The 11,787-nt window shown below is 50.3% G+C and overlaps 1 protein-coding gene and 1 non-coding gene across 5 annotated transcripts in view; one reads left to right on the top strand and one right to left on the bottom strand.

Annotated features, from left to right (window-relative positions):
• Positions 1 to 647: 647 nt before the first annotated feature.
• LOC124787609 (ecdysone-induced protein 75B) overlaps positions 648 to 11,787 on the bottom strand; it is a 472,850-nt gene continuing 461,710 nt past the window's right edge. For all 4 annotated transcript variants that reach the window (XM_047254363.1, XM_047254361.1, XM_047254360.1 and 1 more), the window contains 3 exons: positions 9,047 to 9,288; positions 4,335 to 5,255; positions 648 to 2,783 (listed from right to left, as the gene is read on the bottom strand). In XM_047254363.1, coding sequence (XP_047110319.1) covers positions 1,974 to 2,783; positions 4,335 to 5,255; positions 9,047 to 9,288 — 1,973 coding nt within the window. In that variant the 3' untranslated portion in view covers positions 648 to 1,973. The remainder of the gene's footprint in view (positions 2,784 to 4,334; positions 5,256 to 9,046; positions 9,289 to 11,787) is intronic.
• Trnas-gga lies at positions 5,739 to 5,822 on the top strand. Its single transcript is given in 2 exon segments — positions 5,739 to 5,778; positions 5,788 to 5,822. It is a non-coding gene; the product is annotated as a tRNA-Ser (tRNA).

The raw sequence follows: 11,787 nt of genomic DNA, 5'->3' as shown, positions 1-11,787 counted from the left end.
TCAGCAAATAAACTTATCTCTTGCAATTTTGTCATATGACGACATGGTTGGAGACGGTGGCTGTTATTTGAAGACAGATGTTGGTGTTGGGACAGCAACAGTTTGTGGCTGGTTGCTGTCCCAACACTAACGTTTGTCATAAACTTATCTGTTTTTGTTTGCTGTTTATACTGATTTCTGACTAACTTGGAGAAGAGTACAGGTATAGAGCTGTATGTTTTAGTCCACCTTGTCCCTCAAATGATGTTTAAAAATGTTACCAGCAAATGCATTGATCTATTTTGTTTGGTGTTTCTCAGTGATAGATGATCACGTTGGAGAACATTGTAGACATGGAGCTGTTTTAATAAAATGTCTCACTGTTGTTATTGGAGCCGTAAGTTACAAGATGTGTGAGAAACAATTCTGTGCTCTTGACTGGAATCATTTATGAGATTTAGAGTGGTTGGCTGGTTAGTGATTGTAGATAAAGTCTTGTTATTTATATACGAATATATTCTCCCAACCAGACACCTGTTCCAACATGCAGATGGTTTCATACACATGTAAAATACTTTGTAAACATAGTTCTGTTGATATGGGTGTGATATACTGGAAAGGTAGAGGATTGTGGGCGAAGGTATTCAGTTGAAAAAGAGAAATGCGAGTTTTTATATTTCACCAGACAAAGTTTATTCTGACGACCTCAACAAACTCCCAAGCTTACAAAAGTACATACAAGCACACCACGTGAAGCAGTGCGGCGCGCGGGCTGGGCTACACCGGGGCGAAGCCCAGTCTGCGGTCCGCCTAAATGCAGGGCACCGAGTCGAAACGGCTAGCGGGTCGCCTCTGTACTTGAAACAAATCTGCTAACTACTTTAATGCAATAAATGGACCAGATCACACAACTACGCGACAGAATTTTTTTCCTTATTCGAAACGTCAGAAACATCTCTTCCCTGCTTTATATGTGGAGGATGCTCAGAACAACCAAGTCTTTTTCTTACTTACAGCAAGCAAAGGACACAGAAAAAAGATATGTAGGGAGCCACGGTCACCTGACTTTTCTCTCGAATACAAGTGTTTTTCTCGAAAAATGTTAGTACAACGGACACAAGTTTACTATAAGACATCTCGTAAAAAGGTACGGGTACTTTGAAAAAACGGGTGGGCATCACATACTGGCCAACCTCCGACGACGCGTCCCCCAGAAAACGGGGGTATATAATAGTTTACGACGTACAGTACAAAAAACTCGGGGTGCAAACAGGCCCCTTTTACATACTACACTTACACGATATTAGTAACATTTATTTTTTTATAATTTTTTTTTGTCTCAGGTGCCGTGGACTCCCCTCAGTCTCATATGCCTCAACTGGTGAGGTAATTGCTAAGAAACCTTAGTCCTCGCATGCAATAATGATAATAATACAGTGAAAATGACAGTCAAATGACGAAAAAAGTATAACTATACAAATGGATTGGGAAAAAATGTACACTTTACACAACTTTAGTTTTTTTTAAAAAAAAATGCACTGTCCTACGGAGGAATATATCACATACAATACAATAGGATAGGTGCACAAAAAATTCACTGACACATGAACGGTTGCGGGTCGCAAGGCGGGGCAGGCTCCCCCGCGGAGGAGTGTCTCTACTGCGGGAGCGTTCTCCGCGGAGGCTCCTGCGCGGCGCCCGCGGCCGCACCGACCACTCGGGTGGGCGTCTCGAGGGACTGGAGTGGCGGTTTGGAGGGGAAAATGTGACAGCTACGTACAACGCCGGCGCTACATTGTCCTCGGTAGCGCCGGCCCGCTTTAACATATTCTGTTCCTAGCGTAACAATATAGAGACTCGACACAAATAATAAAATTTCACACAAACAACACATAGAATTAATAAGTATTGTTTAAATAATAAATTATTTGGTTTGTAATACGGCAGGCTGCGCGCCCGGTTTGTACTGAGAGTCGGCGGAGCGCGCCCGGCGGTCAGGCCTCCAGCGTGACCACCATCTTGGTGGGCTGCGGGGGCGGCGGCGTCGGCGACTTCTTGGACAGGTTGAGCGGCTGCTGCGAGTCGGCGGCCACGTCCACCTGCAGCGCCAGCAGGTGCTGCGGGGGCGGCTGCGGCTGCTGCGGGGGCGGCGCGTGGTGGTGGTGGTGCGGGTGGTGGGGGTGGTGGGGGAGGTGGTGCTGCTGCTGCTGCTGCTGCTGCTGCAGGGCGTGGTGCAGCGGCGACGGCGCCGGCGACGTGGAGGAGGAGGGCGCGGGCGACGCGGGGGAGGGCGCCAGCTGGTAGGCGGCCGCCGACGTGATGACGCCGGGCGTGTTGTGCTGCTGGTGCTGGTGCGGGGGCGCGTGCGGCCAGGCGTCGGCGCGCATGATGTAGCTGTGGATGATGTCGGTGCGCTGGCGCTGCTCGGCCGTCATGCGCGGGCCCTCCATCAGCGAGCGCGCCAGCGTCGAGTGCGTGCTCGACAGCAGCGACGCCGACGGCGCGGGGGCGGGCGACGGCGACGGCGCCGACGCGGGCGCGGGGGCGGGCGCCGGCTCGGGCGACGACACGAGCGCCAGGTGCAGCTGCGGGTGCATCTGCTGCGTCGCCGTCAGCGGCTGCGCCTGCGCCTGGCCCGCCGCCTGCGGGGGCGGCTGAGCCGGCGGCTGCGTGCGCAGCGCGCGGAACTTCTTGTGCGGCTTGTACGCCTCGTCCATCAGCGAGTTTGTGTCGTACAGCGGCGGCGCCTGCAGCACGCGCTTCAGCACCGGCATGTCCTCCACGATGCTGCTGCCCGACGTATGCTGCAGGCACAACAAAACACACTCGTCAGTCCGCTGTTACATGTGCCGACACTAAAAAAGAGTATTAACATCGATAGGGTTGCCAAGTGGTCGGAATCACGCGAGGCGAACCTTACAAGGTCTTCCTATTATTGTGGACTGTTTGTCCCGTATCATTCGCGGATGGGGCGACGGAAAAATGACTAGATGCCTCGGTATGCCCCCTAATCTTATCTTTTTCCCGTATCCCCTTGCGATAACAAAATATTATTGTTGCACTGATATATATATATATATATATATATATATATATATATATATATATATATATATATATATATATATATATATATATAAGGTAACCACGCATCTGGACGATTTCCGACACTGTCTCTCCGAAATGTAAATCGCAGATATTCATAGGCGGTGTCTTCCGTCACGGTCTGTACAGTGAATCGCGGATTATACGTCCTTACTTGCGCGGTAAATGGGCCAAAATCCAATTTCTGCATTTCCGGCTTTGAGACCACTTTTATAACACCTACACGCTATTTCATTTGTGGAAGAAAGGCGTAAATCATGCTCCCCCCCACTGTCGATTTAGGCAGTATTAATAGGACTCGTGTCCATTTAAAACTGGCGAAATAGGCAGTAGACTGTAAGAGGACTCACTCGTCCACAAACCAAGCAAAGTGTCTGTCTATTATGAACATGGTCGTGACTCGAAAATACGAAAACTTGTGTATGTATATGAACAAAGCGAGACTAGAGCATGCAGAGAAAGGTCTTCCATTGATCTTTAACTAAAAGTTCGACCAGACGAACAGTCTACATGTAAGTGAAAACTGGACAATGAGCACTAGAAGATATTATAGACCCGAAGCAGCCGAGGCGAGATTTTGTAGAACAGTGCAGGGAGTAAGAAGAAGAGATAGATAAGACTGTTACAGCAGATTCCTGAAGGAAGGAGAATTGACTGACTCGAGAGAAGACGGATGGATCAAGAAGCCGCAACGGACTATCTGCTCTAATGCTTGAGGAAGAATAGAGAGCCGCGCCGAGCGGTCTCAGGAGCTGCAGTCATGGATTTTTAATCTGCACTGCCAATTGTTCGTGGTTAGATACAGTCATGGACTGTGCGGCTGGTCCCGGCGGAGGTTCGAGTACTCCATCAGGCATGGGCGTGTGTGTTTGTCCTTAGGATAATTTAGGTTAAGTAGTGTGTGAGCTTAGGGACTGGTGACCTTAGCAGTTAAGACCCATAGGATTTCACACACATTTGAACACACAAGAATAGAGAAAATGTGAAGTGTAGCGAAGATCGAAACGTATTCCCAATAAACGTACGAAGTGATCCAGGCGGTGTTACCATTTCCCCATTGTACTGAGACTGATCACGTGTCCTAAGACGTCCCGTTTTCGAGAGTGAAAGAGTGGCGTGCACTCTTGGGAACGTGGCTCACGCCGGTGGCGTTCTCGTATAGGTGGCAGTTTTCTGAAGCGCGACGGTTCGCCCCGCGTCCCGGCACCTGACAGCCCTTCGCGTAGGTGGCGAGGTGTGTTTGTACTCACGTGGTCGTCGTCGAGCGTGGACCGGGGGCTGGAGCAGACGGAGGTGGGCGTGTTGTCGGCCTTCTCGGTGCCGGACTCGATGCCCGAGTCACTGGGGGAGTCGAGCTTGCGCACGAAGCGGCGGTGCGGGCAGGCGTCGGCCGCCTCGGCGCCGCACACCGACTCGCTGCTCGAGACGGAGCCCAGCGGCGACTTGACGGCCTCGTCGGCCCACTGCGGGGGCGTCGCCAGGGAGACGGGCGCGGGCGCGGGGGCGGGCGCGGGCGCCGCCACCTCCAGGTGCTGCTGCTCTTGCTGCTGCTGCTGCTGCCACTGCTGCTGCTGCTCCGTCATCTTGAAGGCGAGCAGCTTCTCGGAGTGCAGCGTGTTGAGCGTGCGCAGGTCGGGCACCTTGCGCAGCAGCTCCTGCGCGAGGTGCGAGCCGGCCGCGACGCCGCCGTGGTTCTGCGCCAGCACGGCCTGCAGCGCGCCGCGCAGCTTGCACTGCATGCGCTCCACCAGGTCGCCGTTGCGCAGCCCGGGCCGGTCGGGCGCGATCACCACCACCGAGCAGAACAGCCCCACCTCGGCGTCCGTCAGCTGCAGCGCGTTCAGGCGCTCCGCGAAGTCGAACATGGAGTCCATGAGGAAGCGCGCGTTCGACGAGCTGTGGATGGCCTCGCGCTTCAGCATCTGCCCGTCCAGGCAGATCATGCTGTTGGTGTGCGCGTCGAAGAGGCACGCGAGCCGCACCAGCAGCACTTCGAACACGCCCGCCTTCAGCAGCGTCACCTGGTCGTCCTGCGGCAGCAGCGCGAAGCCCGGGATGCGCTTCGCGAACTCCACCACGCCGCGGATGGCCGGCGAGAAGCGCTTCGAGAAGTCCTGCAGCAGCTCCTGCTGGCCCGTCAGCGGCTGCGGGCTCGGGTTCAGCGGGCACGCCTGCAACCACACACAACACACACCTGTCAGCGTCTCGCCTTCTCGTCGTCACAGCGCGCCCACAGCTGGGGAAGCGTGGCGGATACATCCTAATGCACAGTGGTATGACAGGAACCATCATCCGAAAGAAAAAGGGCTAGTTAACATGGGCTTCAGACCTAGGAATACTTGTTGATCTTCGCTGCTGTGAAACATCTCTCCTACTGAACAACTCCTCATAGCTCTTAAGATATTTCTGCGCTCATGTTTCAAAAATGGTTCAAATGGCTCTGAGCACTATGGGACTTAACTTCTGAGGTCATCAGTCCTCTAGAACTACTTAAACCTAACTAACCTAAGGACATCACACACATCCATGCCCGAAGCAGGATTCGAACCTGCGACCGTAGCAGTCTCGCGGTTCCACACTGAAGCGCCTAGAACCGCTCGGCCACACCGGCTGGCGAGCTCATGTTTGCTAGATAAGTTTTTCTTGTTGTCCCGGCCCGGGTGGCCGAGCGGTTCTAGGCGCGTCAGTCTGGAACCGCGAGACAGCTACGGTCGCAGGTTCGAATCCTGCCTCGGGCATGGATGTGTGTGATGTCCTTAGGTTAGTTAGGTTTAACTATTTCTAAGTTCTGGGGGACTAATGACCTCAGAAGTTGAGTCCCATAGTGCTCAGAGCCATTTGAACCATTTTTAATACTACGACAATTGACGTACCAAACAAATAGGCGCAAATGATATCTGCTGCTGTGAACAGTATTGATATCTGACTAATGTCGAAGCTGATAATTTAACACCGCACGATTTCTACGGCTGCCCGCATAGCCTACAATAGGAGCCACGTTATGTTGCACGAATCGATATCCTTCATGGTTACGACAAAAATGCTATCGTTAAGTCGATAATATCCACGTTCGTATCAAGGCGAGTTGGCGCAGTCGATAGCACCCTGGTCTCGCATTCGTGAGGACGACGCGTCAAATCCCCGTACAACGATCATTATTTATGTTAAGGTTTGAATACCTCAACAGTGTTTTTATTAGTCATGGTCCTGTGGGAAATGGTATGCAGTTGCCTTTATCCTCAGAGTTGACTTAAACACTCTGTTAGATTACGAGCTACAGTTTAACGTGAATCCCTAATCACGGTGCTTCTTTGCACTTCTCACGTTAATAAACGCTGGAAGAAGTGATAAGTGACAAAAATCTTACGACAGACGGAATCGAACGCAGGACGTTCAGATGGCACTTTACAGCTGGTTCACACGCTGATTATTAGTACCGAAATCGGAAAGAAATAAACAAGGGAAGCGGCGCGCCTATTTGAAGATTTGGAAGTTGGAGTAGTGAGTGGCGCGAGCGCAGACCGCTTCCTCGTATTTGCGTGCGGCGCGGCGCGGCGCGGCGCGGCTGAGTTGGCGTGACGTCAGCGGCGACCTCAGCACGGCCGCCAAGGTCGCGATCGATGGCAGCGGCGGGCCGGCTGCAGCGGCAACGCCGCAGGTCCCTGACCGCCGGGGGGCCGCGCTTCGACGCCCGCCGACCTCCCTCCTGCTGCACCCGTGTCCCGAGGGGTGCTTCAGTAGCGTCGACCTCGATACAGTTTACCGACCAAAGGTCTCCTACACTTCGCTCCGCAGCTGTCTGCTTGTCAGACGTTCACCAGAAGACGGTGAATGATGCAACAGATCGAAATGACCGGTACAGCGATAGCTGATCCTTACGATTAAGGCTATTTCTGTTCCAGCTATTACTTCTAGACGAACTATTAATAAACAGGTTTCTGACCTACTAACCGTAGACTTCAAAAACATCAAGGAATTAAAATTATAAACGGAAAGGTATCAATATTTAAAATGTTATTTTGAAGATGGACCATAGAAAGGGATGGGACAAGGATAAGGAATGATTTCGGCTGTATCCTGTTTGCTGTGCACGAGTTAAAGAAACTCCAGAAAAATTCGATGGTCTGTGGTCTGCTGGACATTCGAACCTTGTTCCTTACGAATGCTACTTCGCCGCATCGCTCGTCGGAAATAAAAATATTCTGACAATATCTTGATACTTCGCAGCGACAATGTCGGAAGTACCTGTGGAGACATATTGTAAGTTTGTCTCCACAAAGCCACTGCGGACGAATTGCGTTCGGCAACTCTGCCGAAGTTCATTTCGAAAGCAGTGCGCCGGGAGCTGACGAAGGCGTAAACTATGACCTCAGAATTGGGTTAATATTATCAGAATGTAAATAGTTACGGCTGCTAGCCATTATTCAGTAGAACACAGGTTCGGAGTTCCTTTACTGCAAATAAAAGGCGCCCCGATTTCGTTACTACTGAAGCCACCTCCACAGCTGCAGACCTTTTTTTGTTCTTGCCCCTTTCGTAATTTGACGTCAAACCTTATCTCTTATGACTGTTGGGCGTCTATCTGTCATTACCAGATCCTGGCTTCATATCTCGACATCAAGAGAGGAATATTTAAGACGCCGTAAATAGCTGCGCATCATCTGCAGTCGCATGTTTAATACGTGAACTTTGAATGCTCTTGCCATTATCTCTCATTCTGCCGTTTTGATAGGAAGGATGGCCTCGTAGAAATCTGAAAGTTTTTCGTGTTGCTACTTAGTTTTTTATTGGTGGGGAGAATTTTAGTTTGGCTACTCATGCTCTTATTGCTACTGCTCGTTCTTCTACGGTGTTCACGCAATCCCGCCTTTAGCCGACTGGACGACAGCATTACAGAATAATATACCAGAGTCTTGTTGCAACTCTTGTTCACAGTACGAGCAGCCCTTAGCGGCTCGCCATCTCACTTACAACTATTCATGACGTCGCCTTTCCGGCTTAGATCTTTTTTAATAAGTGACTTGTAAGTACTGCATCTTTTCCCAGTCAGTACGGACTTTAATTTTATTAATGTATTGTATACCTAATATGCTTTGGAACAGTTAGTCTAATTCTGAAGACGACGCTCATAGTAGCGTCGAAACCTGGTCAATTTTGACTTAATATTTTGCCGGCCGTGGTGACCAAGCGGTTAAAGGCGCTACAGTCTGGAACCGCGCGGCCGCTACGGTCGCAGGTTCGAATCCTGCCTCGGGCATGGATGTGTGTGATGTCCTTAGGTTAGTTCGGCTTAAGTAGTTCTTAGTTCTAGGGGACTGATGACCTTAGAAGTTAAGTCCCATAGTGCTCGGAGCCATTTGAACCATTTTTTTGACTTAATATTTGCGACCGAGGGCTTATTTGTTCTAATATAATAGTAGATTTTATTTTTCGCTCTAGTATGCAGGAATCGAAAAATTACGTGTTTCACTGGCAAATTACTGTCCTCAAATATGAGGATTACGCCAGAAATAATCGCATAAAGATTGTAATTGTGTCGGGGGCAAATGCATACCAGCGCGGTCGCTGTATTGCTTCTCTCGATCAGGCTACGAACGAGGAAAAAACTGCGCCTGCTGGCGCTTCTTTTTGGACTCGTCGTTGCGAAGCCACATTGGGCAAGAGCGTCAGAGGTGAAGACGTCACGAGTCCGGTAAGCAAACGCGCTGCCCGGCCGTGGATTACGGGGCGGGGCGGCCGACCTTGGCTCGTCTTCCCGGTAACGAGCTGAGCCAGAGACTTCCCGGCGCGATGCCCGCGCCACACCGCGGCCGCCCGCGGAACTAGCGTGGCTCGCGCCGCAGACTAGAGCGTGTGCGCTCTCGCTGTCGGAAGGGAAGGCAGGCTGACAGGACTGGGTAGGGGGGTGGTTTTGGAGCGCGCCGAGCCAGACTGCAGAGCAGAGGAGTGCGCGGGTACTGACCAGAGTGGCAGGGCAGCTGGTGTAGGCGGGGCGCGCGCGCGCGCTGGCCAGCAGCGGCGCCACCTTGTCGCGCGTGAAGTCGCACGTGTCGAGGTGTGCGCGCACGACGCGCGCCAGCAGCGCCGACTGGTCCTCCAGCTCGTGCGCCAGCGCCTTGTCGTGCGACCGCGAGCTCGAGCTCTGCTGCATCGCGGCCAGGATGCGCGCCTTCTCGCGCTTCGGCACGCGCCCGAACCGCACCGCTGCAAGCAGAAAGAGCGCGCGTTCCAGGCAGGCCGTTCCCACACAACGTTCTTAAAATCTACACAACACACTTCACAAAATGTCGCCTCGCACACCGCACCGAACAGGCTGCAAAAACAATGACACAATTAGACACTCTCCGTGTGAATCACCAATCTGGATCCGCTAAATACATCACAAGACATCACCAATACCTACAGCTCTATACACGAGAGCTACCCAACCTGGTCCCAACCTCCCACTAGTGGGCGTTCCAGCTCTCATGGTGGGAGTTAAGCTGTAGTAAGGCCCTTAAAAAACATTTTACGCATTTATAAAATTTTGACGCAAAGTGTTTGATAAGTAATTATTGTTGTATGCTTTAATTTGTTTTAACTATGTTTATTAAGTTTGTGAAATAAAGTTCCTTGCCTCCTTTGTATATTAACGCCTCAGTAACTGATGAGCGGTTAGAAAATTTTACCACTAACGAAGATAAAAAACGTAGGTTGACTAACCCTGCTATACACCGATTCATACGCAAAACCCGCCTAAACCGTGATATCAGACACGTCTTCCCCTCCCCCCCCCCCTCCCCTCTTCCCCGCCTTAAAAACTTGGTTGTGATGACTGATGCGTAGCCCAAGGTCTAAATTCGTTTCAAACGTGATAATTTGGTTGTGAACTGAGGAAGCCAACGAATGTGAACACAAAACTAGGGCTTTCGTAGCAGTCTGAAAACAGAGTAGCCTGCTGTTTACGTACGCGCTTCACTTTGCCATATTTAATTCATTTTCCATCATAAACGCTAGAACGGAAAGAAAATACCGAACACGAATGACAAGTCTGCGACGAGTATTTTGATGTATCTTATGTACATAAACTACGAAAAATGTAAAAGAGGGGGGCGGTGGGGGGGGGGGGGGGGGGGGGGGGGGAAATTTACCACGTAACTCGTACCCAAAATCCTCTTGGGTAACTGTAGAGAACCTATGTACGAAGAAAACTGTGATCATTACGCTGTCACTTTCGCATATCTCGCGCAGGTGTCATCGATTACAGCATTTACAGGGCCACATACACATTCATTTTTGCCTCGCTCAATAAACAGGTCCAAAGGCGAAGAAAATCGATAATACTGGTACGATACACTCTCCGCCTCTGCACTGTGGCTTGCCGAGTATGTAAGTAGATAGCTAACTGCAACGAGATTTTAGTGTACTCGATCGTCCCTCCAGAATTCTTGCTTGTGCTGGCAAATTTGAATGGTAGCAGTCAACTTATCCTAGCATAAGTTGGACGCTCACAACTTGCTTGTGAGCTGGCGAAACCAAGGACTTTGAATGTACAATAGAAGAGATGAGAAGAGATGGATCGAAAGTCTACACTCTCTCTATGCATAGCTCTTACTAAATACAACATAGAATCCACAACACTGCGTACCCAAAACTTTTCACTTACGCAAAGCGTTGTTGAGGCAGGAATCGCGTCAGATCTCACATAATAAGAAGACAGGACCCAGCCAAGAGTCGAAACTGGCATTTGTAATGTGATCACTTCAAGCACGATATACTTCAATAATATCAAGGAATGAGAAATTTTGTGCTATACCGAGTTGTAATCAGTGTAATACTTCCACGTAACGGTAACTCATGAAACAAGCAACGAAAGATGCCGTATGAATTTGCTTTCATAAATTGTGACTGAGTATGATGTACAATATGCTGCTTTCACACAGTTATCTAACCGCCTCTCCATTCACCGTGTAAAACTGTGAGGCTGTTGTTGGTCTGTAATGAGAACGCGGCGGGCAGTTTTCAGCCGGTCGCCGGCTGCATCCTCTTACGCAAGAGGGCGGCGCGTGCGGGATTTAAGGCGACGTGTGCTGCGTGGGTGCGGACGCAACCCTCTTGCGTCACGGCAGCCCAGAGTCACAAGCAAAGCGAACAGCTGCACCAACCACCGAGAAAACTCTCCACAGGATTCCACGCAGTGACACTTGGCTACAGAACTACATGCCCAAGTTAGCAAGTGCGGGAACTGCCTGCAAGGGGGGACAGAAATTAAAATTCTGGAGCAGCCACAAGTCGCACGTAACTTTTAACACGTCGAAGTAGGGTACAGAGAAGGCAATAAAGTAAATCAAGCAGGAACTGAGATCAAAATATTCCCTGTCTCCAGTATCAGTTCCACTGTATCAGAGAAGTGGTGTATGTCCGACATTTCACAGACCGGAGAATGGTTATTGTTATTCACAAATAATAAAAATTTCGTATTGATGACTCTGGACCTCGGCACACACAACGTACGTGAACTATCTACATAGCTGCAATACTTAATGACGAAACAGCGATAATAATAAGGGACAGAATTTTCCACACAATAATCATCAATTTCTGCTTCTACAACCTCATATGAGGAGCAGTAACGATACAGGTGTATTACTCTTGCAGTACCTTCGAATTAACTGGCAATCTCTGCTCACACACCATAACGTCCTAGAATACGCCATGGATTAA

The sequence above is a fragment of the Schistocerca piceifrons genome, chromosome 3, assembly GCF_021461385.2.
Source record: "Schistocerca piceifrons isolate TAMUIC-IGC-003096 chromosome 3, iqSchPice1.1, whole genome shotgun sequence".
NCBI lineage: Eukaryota > Metazoa > Arthropoda > Insecta > Orthoptera > Acrididae > Schistocerca > Schistocerca piceifrons.
Note: the sequence above shows the minus strand (reverse complement) of the source record. Positions and strands in the feature narration are given on the sequence as shown.